The following is a 19,796-nucleotide window of genomic DNA, read 5'->3' as shown; positions in this document are numbered from 1 at the left end:
GGCAGAGGCCACTGCATGCTCAAATGCGTTGGCCTAGGTGCAGGGGTGGCTCTCAGACCTGCTGCTGTGAGCAGCTTGCTGAGCAACTGTTAGGTGTAGCACCTGTAGCACTTCTTGCTGCTTCTCAAACACAGGCATGCAAGTGTAGTGGACTGACAGGGTCACTGTCGAAATCAGGGTGGGCCCCAGACCTGTCGGAGCCACAGGAGACTGTGTTTGTACCCGTGGCTGTCGCAGTGACAACGTGATGGGAGAAGCCTGCAGGGATGACGGAGCCCATGTGGCTGGGAGATGAGATGTTAATGGTGGGCACATGCTGAGCATGATACTTCTGTTTTCCAGAAGCATAAAATGGTATTTTCTTCATTGAAATCATGGAAATAAGAAGCTATTATGGTTCAATTTGTAGACAGGAACTAATGTGCTTTTCAACACCAGCTGAAAATTTTATTATGATGGCTTGAATTCATAAGCAGATGAGTTCGATTTCCTTCTGTCAGGACTTGGAACAACAGAAAAGTTGCTTTTTACCCCTTTTTTGTTTTTTTAAAGAATTTATTTTTCTACTTGAAAATGTTAGAGAGACACACACAAATAGATCTTCCATCCACTGGTTTACTCCCTAGATGGCCACAACAGCTAGAGTTGGGGCAAGCTGAAGCCTGGAGCCAAGGACTTCATCCAGATCTCCCAGGTAAGTTCAAGAACCCCAAGCCATTGGTCTGTCTACTGCTGATTTTCCCAGGTTATTAGGAGGGAGCTGGATCAGAAGTAGAGCAGCCAGGACATGAATCAGAGATCCAATATGGGCTGCCAGCATTGCAGGAAGTGGCTTAACCCACAGCATATGCTTTGGAGCATGAGAGAAGAAAGCAAGGTGCTATGGAAGTAATGTTGACTTCACAGATGGCCCCCTGCATGCACAACTGGAATCCAGAATTGTGTGGTTCTCAGGGAGCAGCCGAGCCCAGGCACCCTTCCCTGATGGGCTGTCACAGGCTTGCAAACCCAGAAAAAGAGTATCAGTGGCCGAAGGCATCAGAGTAGCATCTGGCCCTTCCTCAGCGAACTGTCTGGCTATTCCAGGCCCTCTGCTGCTTCCGCCTCCTCCACCCCCGCTTCTCACTACCCTGCCATCCATCTTCGAATCCCAGATCCTTCTTAGCCTGCCAGATCCTTCTTAGTCATCCATTTTCCCCTTGGGACAATCTTCCAGCGGCCAAGTCCTGTCAAGGCACTCTAATGGCCCTAGCAGGTGCAGAGGCCCAGGCCCTGATAGGCACAGGCAACAAAGCTGATGCCCACGAGGTGCTGCCACAGAGTCACAGGCCACTGTGGTTTGTCAGCTCAGATTACAGGCTGCTTCATCTGTGGAATTTCACGGAAAGAGATTGCCTTTTCTACAATATTTGCAATCAACACAACATTGAGATAGGTTTTTTTTTTCTTTATTTTGAATTCTGAGGCACCAAAGCCTCAGCAAACATTGTTCTTCTGTCATTTAACTCAGAATCCTGCTAGGCTGCTCACCTTGAAGCTTGCAGGATAAATGGCACTTTTTACAACCCACCGGAAATTAAGTGCTAACTGACTGGGGGGGCCTTATAGCTCTCCCTCCCTCAGTTTTCCCATTTGAACCGTTCCTAGAGCACACATTGCTGAGGTCAGCCATCCCAGGGCAGCACACCCAGAGCCTGCAGGAGGTGGGTCTAATGGCCTTGTTTGCATGGCTGCTGTGATGACTTTGACTTGGACCTGAAGATCAGAAGGCAGTCAAGGTACCTCTTGTGGCATCTTGTTGAGACTTGTTTGTGTTGTGGGTAAATTTGTTGACAGGGCCCTGTGTAGATGCAGTCTTGTTCACCTATTGGAAGGCACTACTACGGTGCTGAAGGGTTTCTGGAAAGAAGTTTCTTCTGGTGGTGCAAGTGGAAAAAGAGTGCTCCCAGAACTAAGTCCTTAGATCCATTCCATGAGCATGTCTTAAAAGCCAAGCTACTGGATGCCGGTGTTGCGGTGTAGCAAGTTAAGTGATTGCCTGTGACATTGGCATCCCATGTAGATAAAGATTCATGTTCTGGTTGCTCCATTTCTAGTGTTCTCCGGAAAGCAGCAGAAGATGTTTGAGCCCCTGCCACCCACATGGGAGACCTAGAAGAAGTTTCTGGCTCCTGGCTTTGATCTGGCCCAATGCTAGCTGTTTCAGCCATCTGGGAGGGTGAACAAGCAGGTGAAGACTCTGTCATTCTCTCTTAATCTGGTACCCTGTTTTAAAAAATAAATAAATAAATAAAAAGAAAAAAAATCAAATTCCTTTTCCCAAGAGAAAATTTCACCCAGTCCCGCTCCCTTTTAAAGCACAGGTGGCTACATGCTCTCCTCCCACAGCCAGCCCAGTGCCAGAGGCAGGGGCCGTGGTACGGATAGGTCACGGAGAACAAATGTGCAGTCTGGGCCAAGCAGGACCATGCGTGGAGACACCAGAAACAGTGGGAAAGTCTTTAAGTGAGACCCATCCTGTTGGCAAAGAGTGCGGTAGCTCAACACACACACACACACACACACACACACACACACACACACACACACACGTGGGAGGAGGAGCTGGAGTACACAGGCCAGGAGAGGGACAGAGACACTGCTGAATCCTGGAAGCCTGGGTCACCAACTGGGATTGTCACCGCCATGCTGAGTTGAAGGGCCACTGCTGGTCAGGTGCCTGCTGTGTGTGGACTGCTGGCAATAAGGAGCTACTGGCCAGCCCCATCTCCCTAGCTGCTGCAACTGCTAGCATTTCATGAGTATTTACTGTGTCCGTGCGATCCCAGAGTAAATTCCACTTTCACAAAGTAGATTTTTTTTAAAGGTTTATTTATTTGTCTGAAAAGGAGAGACACACACTCATGCATATCTTTTCTCTGCTGTTGTCATGACCCCAGTGTTTGCAAAAGCCAGGACTGGGCCAGGCTGAAGCCAGGACCTAGGAAATCCATCCAGATCTCTCACATATGCAATCTAGGCCTAAGAGCGCTTGGGCCATAATCTGTTGTTTTTACAGGGATTTTCGCAGGGCACTGGAGCAGCCAAGATTCAAAGCAGCACTGGTATGGGATGCCAACGACACAGGTAAAAGTCGCTGCACCACAGCACCGGCCCCCACAAAGTGGACATTAATCTCATTTGATGATAAAGAAATAGACTCAAGGAAGTGAAGAATCGTGTAAGCAGGTACAAAATCCACTAGTTAAACACTGCTGATGGTCAGCTTCACAAGCACTCCATGGAGGTCCCCACTGCACAACCGTGGAAAAAGCCGTGACTTGTGCAAGTCGGAGCAATTGTTGGGGGCTTTCTAAGCCATCCACGGTGTTCACATTCAACCTGTGTTACTCATATTACTAACTCCTTTATTTTGACTGCATGAATGGAACTGGTTTAGAGTCACACTTAATGGAGCGTCTTCTTTTAACTTGGAGGAGATTGTTGTCACGTTCCCAGCATCTCTTGTTAGGGAGTGTGGGAGAACTGGGGACAGGAAGGAGGAGGGGGTGGGTGTTAAAAGGCAAACATAGAAAAGATTCCTCATAAAAAAAGAGAACACATCTAGAAATGACTGCTCCATAAACAAAACATGAGTGCACACAGCAATTTCATGTTCTCATTCCACCCACTCAGTTTGTTCTCTAGGATTCCAGAACAGCACTGCCTGGGCAGAGCTACAGGCTCTGTGCTCCTGGCGTCCTAGGCTCCAGCACAGCGATGTGTGCTCGCAGAGTGCTCGGGCCAGAACACACCAGAAGCTCGATGAGAATTTTGACATTTGCCATGATTGCAGCTACAGCAGATCCAGAGACTCTACAGCTAAGGCTGTGAGGGTTGCTGGAACACAGGCAGCACGCTGGGTTACATTGGCCTTGGGGATTGAATGAAGTGAGAGTTGGGATCACAGCACGAAACACAGGCCAACTGGCGAGTCCTCCTTCAGCTCTCTCTCTGGTGAAAAAGCTGAGCTTTTGGCATAAATCCTTAGCTGGAAACTGGGCTATTTGTAATGACGCTTTAGCAAATGCATCTCCAGGGTGGGTGCTGATGGGTGAACGGTGGAGGAACCAGCCATGCGAAGGGCCTGGCTGTGCTATAGCGAGGAGTTTCCATGCTCAGCACCACTTGCTCCTGGCTTGGGCCTTCCAGCTCTCTCAGCTGTAGGTTTGGGACTGTAATATGTCCTCCAGCTTCCCCTCCCGCCCTCATTCCCTCCATCCCTTCCTTCCATCTTTCCTCCTTGAGATTCATTTATACATTCAAAAGGTAGATGTATAAACAGGGAGGCATAAAGAAGAGAGATCTTCCATCTGCTGATTCGTTCCCCAAATGCCCACAGCAGCCAGAGCTGAGCCAATTCAAAGCCAGAAGGCAGGAGTTGCTTGTGGGTCTTCCAGGTAGGTGCAGCAGCCCAAGGACTTCAGCCATTCTTCACTGCCTTCCAGGCCATAAGCAGAGTTAGATCAGAAGTAGAACAGCTGGGACTTGAACCAGCCTCATAAGGGATGCCAGCACCACAGGTAGATTAATCTGATACCTCATGGTGCCAGCCACTTATTGTAAGATATTTATTTTTTTAAAGATTTATTTATTTTTATTGGAAAGGCAGATATACACAGAGGAGGAGAGACAGAGAGGAAGATCTTCCATCCGAAGATTCACTCCCCAAGTGGCTGCAACAGCCAGTGCTACGCTGATCCAAAGTCAGGAGCCAGGAACCTCGTCCAGGTCTCCCATGTGGGTGCAGGGTCCCAAGGCATTGGTCCATCCTTGACTGCTTTCCCAAGCCACAAGCAGAGAGCTAGATGGGAAGTGGGGCCGTCAGAATTAGAACCGGCGCCCATATGGGATCCCAGTGCATTCAAAGAGAGGACTTTAGCTGCTAGGCCACTGCGCTGGGCCCTATTGTAAGATATTTAAATTCTACAGCCCTAGGTGATGCTGAGTGAGTCTCTTCCTTGAACTGCCTTTGTCCTCAACATGGGAGGAGGTCACTGCTTTGCTTTCACTGCATCCACAGGACATTATGTGTTCTGTATTTGTCTAGATGATGTTAATGTAAAGTAGAATGAATCTGGTGGAGGATCTCAACTTTGCCTATGCATAATTAAGTGTATTTAAGATGATTTAAAATAAATTCTGAGTCATAGCTCAGCCTTTCTTAACCAGTGCGATGAAATGTGATGTGTCAAACTTGAGTTAAATCCATAATTTCGGTGGATGTGCTTTTGACTTGCACATAAGGAAAAGCAGGCAGGCAAAAGCAAGGCGGCAACACACACTGTGTTGACATTCAACAGCAGGAAGGTCAAAGTCAGGAGTTGGTGTCAATATGTTCATCCCCAACCGCAATAAAGCTGTCCCCGCAACTGCAGTCTCAGCTGCTGCTTCCCCTGCTCTGACGAGGAAGACACCATCCAGACGACACCATCAGACCTCTGAAATATCATGCATTAGAGACGGTCTCATTGCCTTTCTCTATCAGTATATGCTACTTTAAGGGCAAACTTGAAATTCCCAAACCAGACAAGGCTGTATGTGACAAAAAGCAGCGAGAGCTGACAGCTGGGATTTCTGCCACATGAAAATTACAGAATGAGTGCATGACAGGTGCCATTGTGTGAAATATCCTAAAATGAGTTTAGCTCCCCATTTTGTTCTCCAGTATTTTACTGGTGATACTTTCTGGAGCAGGTGGTGGGAGGGTTTTCAATGTTGGGAAAACATGTCTCTCCCTTTCTCTAAGACACAAGTCACCAGCTTAAAGAGGAAACAGTTTTGTATTGGCTCTGTGGCACAGCAGGCTAGGCCTCCGCCTTCGGCATCGTCATTCCATATGCGTGCTGGTTAGAGTTCTGGCGACTCCACTTCTGATTCAGCTCCCTGCGTATGGCCTACGAAGGCAGGGGAGTGTAGAAGGACAATGTGACCCTAGAAGGTCAGCAAGCACAGGATTACAATTGATAGGATAATATTTGTGTGAAAACAATTGGATGGATGCCATTTGTGTGACTGGATATCATTTATAAGAGAACAACTGAATGGATACCTTTTGTATAACTGATTGGACATCATTTTTAAAAAAGATTTATTTGCTGTTATTGCAAAGTCAGATACACAGAGAGAGGAGGAGAGACCAAAATATCTTCCATCCTATGATTCACTCCCCAAATAACTGCAACAGCCAGTGCTTCACCAATCTGAAGCCAGGAGCCAGGAGCTCTTCTAAGTCTCCCATGCGGGTGCAGGGTCCCAAGGCTTTGGGCCATCCTCAACTGCCTTCCCAGGCCAAAAGCAGGGAGCTGGATGGGAAGTGAAGCTGCCGGGATTAGAACCAGCGCCTATATAGGATCCCGGTGCATTCATGGCGAGGACTTTAGCCACTAGGCCACTGAGCGTGTACCTTTCATATAACTAAATGGATATCATTTGTATGAGAACAGTTGAGTGGACAGCGTGTGAATGAGAAAACTTGGTGGAGACAAAAGGAGTTCCATACAAAAGTATAGAAACAGTTGATGGGTTTAGTTGATAAGCTCAATACCTCTTCCCTTACCCTATATGGCCCTCATAAAGTCTGGTGGCACTAATAAACCTTGGCTTTTTACCATCAGAGTCCACACATGTTATTATAGGCTCCATGCACCAAGCCCACTACTGCTGCAGGACAGCGACAGGGAAGGATAGTTCTTGTGCTCATGTGGCAGACCTAAAAGAGGCTATGGGGTCCTGGCTTCAGATTGGCTCAAAATTGGGTGCAGCAGCCATTTGTGGAGTGAACCATTAGATGGAAGGTGTGTGTGTGTGTGTGTGTGTGTGTGTCCTTTCTGCAACTCTTTCATATAAAAGTAAATAAATCTTAAAAAAAAAAAAACAAAAAACCTCTAACTCTACACTAGGTACATTCCACTTTCCACCTGGGAAGCTACCTAAGAATGGCAAATTGCAAGCCCAGCATGGTAGCCTAGTGGCTAAAGTCCTAGCCTTACATGTACTGGGATCCCATATGTGTGCTAGTTCTATTTCTGGTGGCTCTGCTTCCCATCCAGCTCCCTGCTTGTGGCCTGGAGGGCAGTTGAGGACAGCTCAAAGCCTTGGGACCCTGCACCCATGTGAGACACCCAGAAGAGTCTCCAGGCTCCTGGCTTTGGATTGGCGTGGCTCTGGTCATTGCAGACATTTGGGGAGCGAATCCTCGGATGGGAAGATCTTCCTCTCTGTCTCTCTTCCTCTCTTTATATCTGACTTTCCAATAAAAAAATAAGTCTTTTTAAAACAAGAATGAAAAATTGCATGTGACACATGTCTTTTCCAAGGTTGTAGAGCCTCTGTAATTTGGACCTGCCAATAAAGAAACAATAACGTGAGGAAAAGCAAGACTTCCAATGTCCATTACTCACATTTTCACTTCCAAGGGGTGACACCAAAGCCAGGTTGTACATGAGCCCTGCTGAAGACAGGGAAAGGTTGAAAATCAGAAAGACGTGCCATAGTCTTATCTCTTACTACAAGGTCCCCAGATCTTAGCTCTGCCACAGTTAGCAAGTGTCAAGTTTTCAAAAGTCAATTCTGGGAAAATTAAAGAATGAATGCAGCATTACAGATAAATTCAGGGTTTGGTAGGCATTTGGCACAGTCGTGGAGTCACCTCCTGCGACAGCTACACCCAACATCTGGGTTCCTGGCTGGTGTCCTGGTGACTCTGCTTCTGCCCCGGATCCTGGGAGGCAGCAGAGGGCGACTCAGGTACTTGAGTTCATGTCCCCCACTGGGGAGACCAGGATGGTGTTCTGGTCTGCAGGCTTCAGGCTGGCCCAGCCCTGTTTGATGTGGACATTTGCAGAGAGAACCAGCCGATGCAAGATGTGTCTGTCTCTCTCTTCACTTTCAAATAAAGTGAAAATAAGTGGATGAGAGAGAATTCTTTCACGAGACTGTTTCTATTTATATTCGGTATAACCTGCCTGCAAGTGCTGTTGCTTTGGGGGCTGTGAGAGCGCAGCTGCCAGAGGTCCTGCACAGGTCCCGCCCAGAGAGTGGCAGGGGCTTTCGGATTCCTGGGAGCTGGACTGACATTTGCATGTGTCCAAGTCACTTGGCAACAGCTGGCCTCTCAGGACACTGACTAGGGATCGTTGTTCCTCAAAACTGGATCCGGGGGACCAACCTGGAGGATCATAATAAAAAGAAAGATCATGTCTTTTAAGAGGGGGGGATGGGGAGGGTCATGCAAATCCGAGTGAGAACTGGGTGCCTCAGTGCTGCCAGAGTGTGCTGTGTTTTATTTGGGAAACGAGACAAAATCTTCCCATGATCAGCCACTCCATGTGACATCCCAACCCACACTCTGCTACTGACATTTCATCTCCCACTGAACAGCCCGGCTGTTGTAACATTTTCAGGATTCTTAATTTATGTCTCGTAGGATCTAAAATCAGATGGCAGGAACTTTAAGAAAATAACCAGTGTTGACAGGCACTTTCTGCTTTGAGAAGCTGCGACACCTAGCACTGCTAAAAACTGGGGAACCCTCTCTATCTTCTTCCTAAACACGTCCAGTGGTTAGAGACAGGAAGCCATCCTAAGTCACGTCACTGCTGCTTTCCACGTAAACTCCACGGAAAGCCCTTCCTTCCACACAGGATATGCCAGGATATGCTGTGTTTTGTAATGGGGGGGATCAGCATTTAATTAGCTTAAATCACTGTAACCAATGAAAGTTTATGGTAACTGATGAGTTTGAAAGATTTATTTAATTGAAAGGCAGAGCACAGAGAAAGAGTGAGGGTGCATGTGAGAGATCTTCCATCTGCTGGTTCCATTCTCAGAAGGCCACAGCCACCAAGGTTGGGCCAAGCAGAAGTCAGGAAACCAAACTCCCTCCAGGTCAGCCATGCGGGTGGCCAGGCTCCAACTTTTTGGACCATCCACTGCTGCTTTCTTTTTCTTTCTTTCTCTGTCCCTTCCTCCCTTCCTTCCTTAAGATTTATTCACTCTTACTGGAAAGGGGGATTTACAGAGAGGAGATACAGAAAGAAAGATCTTCCATCTGCTGGTTTACTCTGCAAATGGCCACAACAGTTGGAGCTGAGTTGATTTGAAGCCAGGAGCCAGGAGCCAGGAGCCAGGAGCCTCTTCCTGGTTTCCCATGTCGGTGCAGGGGTCCAAGGACTTGGGCCATTCTCTGATGCTTTTCCAGACCATAAGCAGAGAGCTGGATTTGAAGGTGGAGCAGCTGGGACACGAGCCAGCACCCATATGGGATGCTAGTGCTTGCAGGTGAAGGATTAGCCTGTGAGCCACAGCTGCAGCCCCCATCTGCTACTTTCTTAGGAGCTGGAACCACAAGGGGAGCAGCCAGGACTCGAACCAGTGCTCTGATAAGGAATGCTGGCTTCACAAGCAGTGGGCTTCATCAAACCACCAGCCCCAGTTCACTAGAGAAAAGTAAGTTGATCCAGAGATAAGGTGAGCAACTTAGGGTAAGCTTTATAGCTTATCACCTGTTGATTTTCAAATCACCACTGAGAGAAGATGAGAAGGACAATGATTCCTCCTTTATGGAAGAGGTAAGTGGGCCTCCAGCATTGGAAATAAAACTAGCCGCGAAGTATACAGTTTGGAGAAATTGGAACTTAAGCCTAAATCAGTCTCCTCTCGTTCTGTCTCTCGGATTCCATTCCTACCATGAGACTCAACTGCTCTGGTGTAGCTTTGCAGATGAATACGTAGAAACTTTTACTGAACAGGCTAGTGGCAGTGGTGAATACCTGGGGCATGTGGGCTTCAACCCATGACCACCAGGCTGCTGGCATTCACCCTGGCTCTGCGCTATCTGTCCTTGATCCTTCTCAGAATGGATTTTTGTTTAACAGTATTTTAAACAGTTCTTGGAGACAGGGATGAATGCTGTGGTGCTGTGGACTAAGCTGCCCCTTGGGATACCCGGCTCCCATTCTGGAGTGCCTGGTTTGAGTCTGGACTCCTCTGCTCACGCATGTGGGAAGGCGGTGGATGTTGGCTGAAGCACTTGGGTTGCTGCTCCCACGTGGGAGACCTCCAGGTGTTCCAGGTGCCTGGCTTCTTTCCTGGTCCAGCCCTGGCTATTGTGGACATTGGAGGAAGGATTCAGCAGATGAAAGACTCTCTTCGTCACTTTGCCTTTCACATAAATATCTTTTAAAAGGTCATGGGAGGGCCCGGCGCGGTGGCGCAAGTGGTTAGGTCCTCGCCTTGCACGCCCGGGATCCCATATGGGCGCCGGTTCTAATCCCGGCAGCCCCACTTCCCTTCCAGCTCCCTGCCTGTGGCCTGGGAAAGCAGCTGAGGACGGCCCAAGGCTTTGGGACCCTGCACCCGCGTGGGAGACCCGGAAGAGGCTCCTGGCTTCGGATCGGCATAGTATCGGCCCGTTGCGGCTCACTTGGGGAGTGAATCATCGGACGGAAGATCTTCCTCTCTGTATCTCCTCTCTGTATATCCGCCTTTCCAAAAAAAAAAAAAAAAAAAGGTCATGGGAAATGGAATTATAATGTTTATTTTGGTGCAAAATTAAGTTATGTATGTGAAGGCCTTCAAAAAGTTCACAAAAATGCATATTATAAGAAAACTATGTGTGGATTTAGGCAAAGTATCTTTTAATTGCATTTCCCCCAAATGTTTTCAAGGACCTTATTAATGACCGGAACCATGCTGAGGAGGACAGACCCTGGAGCCAGTGGCTCTGCTGCTAATCGCAGACCTGGGTAAGTTGCTTAGTTTCTTTGGGCCTCATTTGCTTCTGCTGAAAGGGGAAGTGCTAACAGCAACCTTATAGGAAAGTTACGTGAGTTTATGGGAAATGTACCCAAAGGCTCCATTCATCAGTGTGCTACATGATTGCTTTCTTCTACTTTTTAATTTGATTTTTAAATTGGAAAGTCAGATATTCAGAGAGAAGAGACAGAGAGGAAGATCTTCTGTCCGATGATTTGCTCCCCAAGTGACCGCAACGGCTGGTTCTGTGCTGATCTGAAGCCAGGAGCCAGAAACCTTTTCCAGGTCTCCTACACGGGTGTAGGGTCCCAAGGCTTTGGGCCATCCTCGACTGCTTTCCCAAACCACAAGCAGGGAGCTGGATGGGAAGCAGCGCTGCCAGGATACAAACTGGCGCCCATATGGGATCCTGGCACATGCAAGGTGAGGACTTTAGCCACTAGGCTATGGTACTGGGCCCTCTACTTCTTTTTTAAGGATTTATTTTACGTGAAAGACAAGGGTTTTCTTGCACACCGTGGAGGCTTTAAAAGCACGTTTAAACGAACCGAATGCTACGAGAACAGAAAGTTTCAGACCCTTCAGGCTCATGGTCGAGGTGTTTCCTTTATCTCCAGGAGCAGAGGCCAGGGAAAGGAATATTCCCCCAGTGCCATAAATCCAGACTGCAGGTTCAATCATTTCCGTGAAGCCTCAGCATTTGGCTAGTGCCTGCGTTTCCTTTGACAAAGCCAGGCGGCCATGCCCCTAACACTCCTAGGTACAAATCAGGCCCTCAGCAGGTGTTTCCCAATTTCCTTGTTTGCTCCCACTCCCAGGTTGCCAGGGGAAGCTCGGGCGTATCTCCTGACACTGAGTGAGAGATGCTAACCCAGGTGTTACAGGCCAGGAGCTCACAAATGAGACCACAAACAAGTGCAATTGGATAAAAGAGACACCTTTAACCTAACCATTAAGGCTCCAGCCCGACTGCACCTGCTCTCCCCAGAGCGCTCTGGCCCCGCCCCGTCCCCGCCCTCCTGCCTCAAAGTCCCGCCCCCATGGCCCGTCCCAGCTGACCCCGGCCGCGCTTCGCCAGTAGCACGCTTGCGCATTTCCTAAGACGTCTTAGCAGCTCCGGAATCTAAATGGGTTCGTGGAGGTGGGAAGCACCTCGTGTTTCCCACAGATGTTTGCCCAGCTTTTTTCTGTGCTCTCTCAGAGCTGGTTCTGTCTTTTGTGGTCTCCTTCTGGTTATCTCGTGATATATAAAATGTGAGTTTTAAATTAGGCGGGCTCCGGGCAGCCCGTAACCTGGCGTAGGGTCCTGACGCTGAGCCTTGGGACGACCGCCCGGGAGGCAGGGTCCTTCTCCAGGGCGGTCGCGCAGGCAGCGGCTGCAGGAAGCCGGACTCCGGGCGTCATGTATTACAAATTCAGTGGCTTCACGCAGAAGTTGGCGGGCGCTTGGGCTTCGGATGCCTATTCCCCGCAGGTACGAGTCGCGCCGCCCGTGTTCCGAAGGGGTGCGTGGCGGCCAGACCTCCGCGCGGGCAGTCACGGCGTTCGAGCCGGCGAGGCTTGTGCCCGCAGTTGTGTTGGATTCGCCCGGAACCTTGTGGTTCCTCTCCCGAGCGGCTCGTCCCGTGTGTCTGCGCTCCGTGTTGTGTGGCTGTTTGTTTGGCAGGGTCGTCTTCTGACTCCATGCAGGGTTCAAGGTGACCCCCAGGGTCGCTGCTCGTCTTTGGTGCGTGACTCGTGGGGTCGGGAGAGGGTGGCTGACCCAGCTGAGTCCACGCTCCTGCCCTCTCGCTCTTGCAGGAGGTCCAGCTCTGGACCTGCGTCCTTCTGCCCCGTCCCCCTGTCACTGCCCGGGATGCAGTGTCCCCTTCGGGCGAGGCTGGAGCCTGGGCAGCCTGGGTCGGTTCGAGCTGGAAGGGGTTCTCAGGCGTCCGAGGGAGCCTGGGAGTTAGCACGGAGGGAGAGGAGTGCATCACACTTGAAAAGTGGTGGGAGTGCCTGTAGTAGCCTCAGAAGTATTCGGGTTTAGCATTCGCTGTCTACCGTTTGGAGTTTAAGTCTCCGTCTTGAGTGTTATGAAGAGCTCGGATTTTAGTGTGTCAGGCAGGTTCGGTTTCACAGCCCATCTTTTATGCCCTTAGCTCGCGTGACCTTGGCCAGACTGTTAGACCTGCAGACAGTGAGCGTAATTTCACCCACAGATTACAGCTGTGTGTCACGTGACAAGCACTGTGGCTTGTGTGTTTCTGTTTGGTGATAGCTGTTCTCCGGCCGAGCCTGCTGGAACGTGGTGTTCTTCCTGGTTCTTCTCCGGTGGGAAAGGTTGATGAGACAGCTGGGAGCCCAGGTGCTGTGTGGAGAAGGTATTGCAGCTCCCCCCGCTCCCGGCTATTTTTTTCCTGCCGGGCATTGCAGCTTCCCTAAGTGGGGAAGAAAGCTTTCCTCGTATTAGAGATGCTGTTGGCAAGGTTACAGACAGATTTTTAGGGAAGGATGGTGAGAAGGAATTTAAGGTTTGTAACTCTTGGACTGTGACATGACTTGTCTAGGAGCAGTTGGATTTGTGAATTTAGAATTTGATGGAGATACATGGGCTGCAGTCATGGGGGGAGGGAAGGCAGATAGACGATGATTAGATTATAGGTACGTGAAGGTGGACAGGGAAGAAAAATTATGGGTTAAAAAGTCCAGAATTAAAAGAGAAATCACTGCAGTCACTAAAACCCATTTGATTATGACTTGTGAGGGAGGAATTAACAACGGTGTTGCAGCAATTTCCTTTACAGATATGGGAAAGTGTTGCTTCTACGTTTAGGTTACGACTTGTTTTTCAGCCTGTGGATCTTGTTAAGAGTTTGAAGAGTTTTGACAAGCGTATAGGCTTGTGCCCCACCTTGCTCAGTAGGACACCAGGGTTACGCCATCCCCAGAAGTTTCCCCGTGAGTTGCTGACCGCTTTCCTAGTATGACTTCATCACAGCATACATGGGATCGCACACTGTCCACTGTGCTGTTAACGTTTATTTTTTCCTAATGTAATATTTTGGAGGTTCATCTGTGTTGCAGGAATCAGTTTTTTTGTTTTGTTTTGTTTTGTTTTGTTTTTACTGCTCTGTAGGGCTCCATTGTATGAATATATCATCTACTTGGATAGTTGTAGATTTTAAAACTTTTTGTTGTTTATTTTCATCTTGAAATGCAGAGCAAGAGAGGTCTTCCATCACTGGTTCATTCCCCAGATAGGCCCAGTGCTAGGCCGGTGGTGGAGCCAGGAGTCCAGAACCCCAGCTGGGTCTCCTGTGAGTATGATAGGGGCCCAGGTGCTGTGTCATTGTCTGCTGCCTCCCAGGATGCGTTGGCAGGGTGCTGGACTGGAAGCCAAGTAGCCAGGTATGGGGTGTGGCTGCTCTGAGAGGTGCCCTGACACGCATGACTGATGTTCTTCATAAACTGGGTTTTGCTAAGCGTTTTTTTTTTTTTAAAGTAAACAGTTGGAATAAAACTGACATTGGGCAGAAATTCCCTTGTGGTGCATTTGGTAAAGATCGGGTGTTTGGATTTTATCACCTCTGGAATTGTATTCCTCCTGAAAATTGGAAGTTCACGGTTGCTTAGATTTCAGCTGTGATGGTGGAAGTGATACTTTGTAGGTTTTATCTGGCGAGTACATTTCAGAATGTGGCGGTTAAACCCACCCTCTAACCAGGCACTCCAATTTAGATAATTAGGAGTCCTTTAATATTTCCTTTCTTGGGATCATTAACATGCTATAGAATGAAGATATTTGCAGCTTTCAGTACTGTGTAAAACGAATAACCTGATGTGCATCATTAAATAGTTTTACTTGTTCCATAACAGTATTATAGGTAGAGATTTTAACTTGACGTGATAACTTTGTCATTAGAGAAGCAGGGACGGATTTGAGGCTTACCATGCTAAGTTGCAGCACCTGCAGCCCTGGAGTAAGCACAGGTGAAGTGCTTTTCTCAATCCCTTTGGACACAGCTTTTAGTAAGGCCTATTCTTGAGAAATGCAGTGCTATAAAGCCAGCTGTCTTGAGACATTAGAACCCTTGGCTGCTCTGATAATTGTTGGCAGGGCTGGTGATGGGTAGGTGAAATATTGCGGCATTTTATAATCATTCCGTTAGCCTTGGGGCCAAGCTGAATTTTGGATAGTGTGGTATAATCAAAGCACCTGGGGGACTGGTTTGTGGCAAACGGAGTTAAACCACCACCTGCAGAGTTGACATCTCACACTGCCCTATGCTGATTCCAGTCCAGCTCCTACACTTACATAGAAGACCTGAAAGAAGCTCCTGGCTTCTTAACTTGCCTGGCATAGTCCTGTTTTGGCCATTTCTCTCTTCTCTTCTCTAACTCTGCCTTTAAAACAAACAAAACAGTAAATCTTTAAAAAAACAAGAATAGCTCAGAGAACCTCAGTTTGAATCCTCTCTTGCTTATGGAGTCTGAGCTTTGTTTTAATCATCTGTTCCAGGGACTTCTAGAACTTCATTTACAGGCTGTCAACAGTGAATTCATTGACAATTATGAATCTGTGAATGAGTCAGAAAAAAACTTAATTGCAAATGAGAAAAAACAATATAGATCTTTGCACGGACTGTAAATGTTAAAATAAGCATATCAAAAACGATAGGGGGACTGGTGCAATAAATGGTTAAATCCTCACCTGAAAGCACTGGGATCTCATCTGGGTACCAGTTTGTGTTCCGGCTGCTCTGCTTCCCATCCAGCTCCCTGCTTGAGGCCTGGGAAAGCGGTAGAGGATTTGTTGGGACTCCACACCCATGTGGGAGACCCAGAAGAACCAGCACATGGAAGATCTTTGTCTCCCCTGGTTTCCATAAATCTGATCTGGCTTTCCAGTAAAAGTGAGCAAATCCTTAACAACAAATGTTTACTGAAAAAAGAAAGATAGGGATGCTGGCATTATGGTACAACAGGTTGAGCTGCCACCAGCAGTGCCAGCATTCCGTACACGTGCTGGTTCAGGCTCCAGCTGCTCCACTTGGGTTCTGGCCCCTTGCTAATGGCCTGAGAAACGCTGTAGGGGATGGCCCAAGCACTTGGGTTGTTGCCACACCTGTGGGAGACTGCAGTGACGCTCTCGGCTGCTGCCTTCTGCCTAGCCCAGCCTGGCCTTGATGGCCATGGGGAGAGTGAGCCAGCGGTTTGAAGCTCTCCCTCTGTCTTTCAAAATAAAAATACTAATCTTTAGAAAAGAAGACTATATAATTTGTAATGGATGGGTAAAGCAACAAGTAGGTAGCTAAGATTCTGTGTTCTAAACGTTTGTAATATGTTAAAGGAAATATGGAATTGTTTAAAATAGTTGATATACTTGTTCAAAAACCGGTTTTGAATCATTGGCTGGATAACCAGAGAAAGTAATTAGGAACAATCTTTTCTGAAAATGCTCTCACAGTAGGCTTGTCAAAATGTGAATTTATTTTCCGAGTGTTTCTAGAGATGCTTGTAGAAAGTGACTTTTAGTTTTTGTAGTCGAGGGGAAAGGATCGGTAGGAGGAAGCAGTGTGAGTGCAGGGTCATTTCCAGGAGGCCGGCGTTGTGCAGTCCACGCTGAGCCCTTGTGGTCTCGTGAGTTCAGGAATCGGGCCTCTCCTTCCCTCTCTGACTCCTTTGGAGTCTGTGTCAGTGTGTTATGCAACACCTTGTCATATGGAGAGTCAAAATGTGTTATTTTTCTTTTTAAAGATGATTTGAGAAGTAGAGTTCAAGAGGGAGAGCTCTTCAAGTCAGTGGCTCATTTACTAAAGCATTGGGGTCATCTGCTGCTTCCCCAGACACAGTAGCAGGGAGCCCGAATGGAAGGGGCACATTTGGGACTCCAGCTGGAACCCACGTGGGCTGCCGCCTTCTTTCATCAGCATGATGCTTTCAGGGTTGCTGTTGTGTGTCAGTACTTCGCACCCTCATTTTACTTTGGTTGTGCATCTAATAATCATACAGTGTCAGTTACTTTATACTTTGTGGCTTGTTTTCTGTTCCTGACAGCACACGTGTGTGTCTTTGTCTTTAAACTGTTACAGGCCATTTCAGACTGAGTTATTGCTAAGTTTCTGAAGTACACGTTGGGGTTATGAGTTTCAGGTTGGTACGTTGGCTGACCCAGAGGAGGAACGAGGGAGATGTGGTCACAGGTCACACAGATCATGGGTGTTCTGCTGGTCCCATGGGAGCAGGGGCGCAGTAGGCATTTTAGAAGCGTAGATTGGTGTGCCTTTCCCGCCTTCTCCCTAAGTGCTAGTGTTTGAAAAAGGAGGTTAGGCTGTTGTCAGAAGTTGGAAGACCAGCTGGAGCCTCCCCTTTCCAGCTTCTCCTGTGATTGAATGGCTGCCCTCACTAGCCAGACTGCTCTTTGAGAGGTTTGTCCAACTATCCACACATTTTTAACTTGCTGTTTTCCTTGTTTTCCTACAGGGATTAAAGCCCGTGATTTCCACAGAAGCACCGCCTATCATATTTGCTACTCCAACTAAATTGACCTCCAGTTCTCCCGCATATGATTATGCTGGGAAGAACAAAGTTCCTGAGATGCAGAAGTTTTTCCAGGTGAGACGATGCTAAAACAGAAGTCTGTAAAAAATACTGTAAATAAAAATCCCTTCTTAAGATGAATCTTAGTCCAGATTACTGTCAGACTTCCTTTTTCTGTGATTAGGATTCCCTCAATTTTAATTTGATTCATACACATAGAAGTTTATATGAAGGAGGGAAGGGTAATTTTCAGATTGCATGTAAGCAGTCACATGCATGATGACAGTGAGTACCTCCATGTATTTTGGCTTTGTATGCAGTGATTTTTGCTAGTGGGGTTTTTTTTTCCTCTAATCATTCTTTGCTTGATATTAAAATTCATTGATTTGTCACTGGAAGTACAAGAAGGCCTTCTTGAGCTTGCTGATTAACAGAGAGAAGTCAAAATTAGAACTCAAAATACTGTGAAGTTGACCTGCCTTCCGAATTGGATAAATTGGCCCCCTCACTGAATCTCAGCTACGGTGGTGGTGCCTGTTGTAGGAAATCACTTCCTTTTCAGCAAAAAATGTCCTTATTCTGTTTTCATCATTTTTAATCTCTATATGATAAGATTTGAGAAAGGGTGTTTTAAGTCTTTTGAGATGCGTTGGGTTGAGTTTCAATGAAAAATAACTAAATTTTACTAATCTGTTAAATGGGCACTTAAAAGTTTGGCAGAAAGAAGATAGTGGAGGAGAAAATGGATTTGAACCTTTTAGTTGACCTGGTGTCCTCTGTGTTCATGACCATGAGCCACACTGAATGCAGTGACCCCGGGAGCATGTCCACTGCACTCGGTTGTTTCCCTTCTGGTTGCCTGTGCCTTAAACCAATCCACCATGCCTCTTTCCTAGTTATGCCATATTTGATAAATACCGTAGGAACTCGGAATTTGTTACATGTCTTTCCTTTGGACTGCATCTTGGAATGACTTCAGACTTGCAAGCTTTAGCTGCATGTTCCTAAAGTTAACACCAGCATTTCTGTTAACGTTCTGATGGATTAGGGCTTTGTTCACTAAGCTGCATCTGTGAGTTAAAAAGTAAACACACTTGTTCTTTATTAGCTTATAATTGTAAAACCTTTTTCTTACCAACCATGCCCTTGTTCATTCTTTAAGAAATCAGATGGTGTGCCTGTCCACCTGAAGCGAGGCCTGCCTGACCAAATGCTGTACCGGACCACCATGGTGCTGACCTTGGGAGGGACCATCTACTGCCTCATCGCCCTCTACATGGCTTCACAGCCCAAAAACAAATGAATTAGGCTGCCCGGGACTGGTTTGCTTTCTGGCATTAAATCCTTTGAATTTTCACTTTTCATTGTTTGTTAATTTTTTGTTGTTAAACTTGGTATTTTTTTTTTTTTCCCAAGGAAAAAAAGTCAAGAGACTGTTTTGGTTTGTTTATGAAATACATATGGCTTGCCAGATGTCAGCACTCATTTGACAGTCAAATCTATTGTTTCAAGAAACAGCGCTGTGTCCTGTATTTGGGTTTCTGATTTGCCTGGTGGTTCTGGAGGAAAGTTGTGCACGTGCTCATGGAGGGCAGCCCCTGCTGAGGCCCCAGGGACTTGGGGTTGCGGTTCTGAACCGGGGTGCAGGAGCCTTTCTGGATTTGGGGTGTGACTCGAGGAAGGACGGCAGAACCCAGGGCCTGGCACTCGGGTGAAGGGTCCAAGGCGCTTTGGGGGTTTCCTCTTCACTCTTCAGCAAGATGTTAGTAGATCCTGTTTGCAGCCTGCCTCTGTTCACCACTCAGTTTGTTTCAAAGGATTATTTGCCTCACCTTGGCTTCTTAGTGGATTTTCATGTGTCACTGTTTATTTATTCCAGCCTGGGAACAGAACACCTGTTTAGTATTGCCCTTTGGACTGGTGTCTTGTTAACGCAGCCGCGCCACAAATTTTCTTTTGTCTTTTAAAAATGTTATGGCTTTAAATTATGATTTATTTTGATTGTGGAATAAATACATGAATGGAAAATTTCAAGTTTGTAGTTGTTTTAAATTAAATAACCTTTCAGAATAATTTCAGCAAACCAGAGGGATCTCACATGTTTTTCTTTGTAATTGGGCACCAGATAATCTTTACAGAATGGTTCCTTAAGGTGAGGTAATAGTAATAGGATTTTAATGGCATGTTAATGATTCCATATGGTTCTTGTAAGAAACCCACTGATTCCTTAGCGAAATGTGCCTGCAATGCACAGTTCATGTAGACACTAATTCCCTGTGTTGTCATAATTATCAGACTTCACTTACCCTGGATAAAGGTGGGATTTTATTGTATATGATTATATTATATAAGTATGAGTGATCTGTATCTTGCCTTTGCATATAACATTGACTTCTTACTGAGGACAAAATATGGTATTTGGAAATATTCAATAGCGTTTTTATGGGCCAAAAACTTCTTTTATGTTTCAATAGATC

General features: G+C 47.0%; 1 protein-coding gene across 2 annotated transcripts; it reads left to right on the top strand.

The window, feature by feature from the left end:
* Positions 1-12,108: 12,108 nt before the first annotated feature.
* LOC121164841 (cytochrome c oxidase subunit 7A-related protein, mitochondrial) lies at positions 12,109-19,347 on the top strand. Of its 2 annotated transcripts, none has more exons than XM_040993153.1 (3): positions 12,109-12,271; positions 17,263-17,394; positions 18,428-19,347. In XM_040993153.1, the coding sequence occupies exons 1-3, from the start codon at positions 12,200-12,202 to the stop codon at positions 18,620-18,622; spliced, it is 399 nt and encodes a 132-aa protein (XP_040849087.1). In that variant the 5' UTR covers positions 12,109-12,199; the 3' UTR covers positions 18,623-19,347. The 2 variants fall into 2 exon arrangements, with proteins under 2 accessions (XP_040849087.1, XP_040849089.1); XM_040993155.1 differs by having other exon boundaries at positions 12,110-12,271; positions 18,482-19,347.
* Positions 19,348-19,796: the final 449 nt, after the last annotated feature.

The sequence above is a fragment of the Ochotona curzoniae genome, unplaced genomic scaffold (genome assembly GCF_017591425.1).
Source record: "Ochotona curzoniae isolate NIBS_2020 unplaced genomic scaffold, NIBS_Ocur_1.0 contig_883, whole genome shotgun sequence".
Classification (NCBI taxonomy): domain Eukaryota; kingdom Metazoa; phylum Chordata; class Mammalia; order Lagomorpha; family Ochotonidae; genus Ochotona; species Ochotona curzoniae.
The sequence above is the reverse complement of the archived record's forward strand: the minus strand, read 5'-3'. Positions and strand labels throughout refer to the sequence as shown.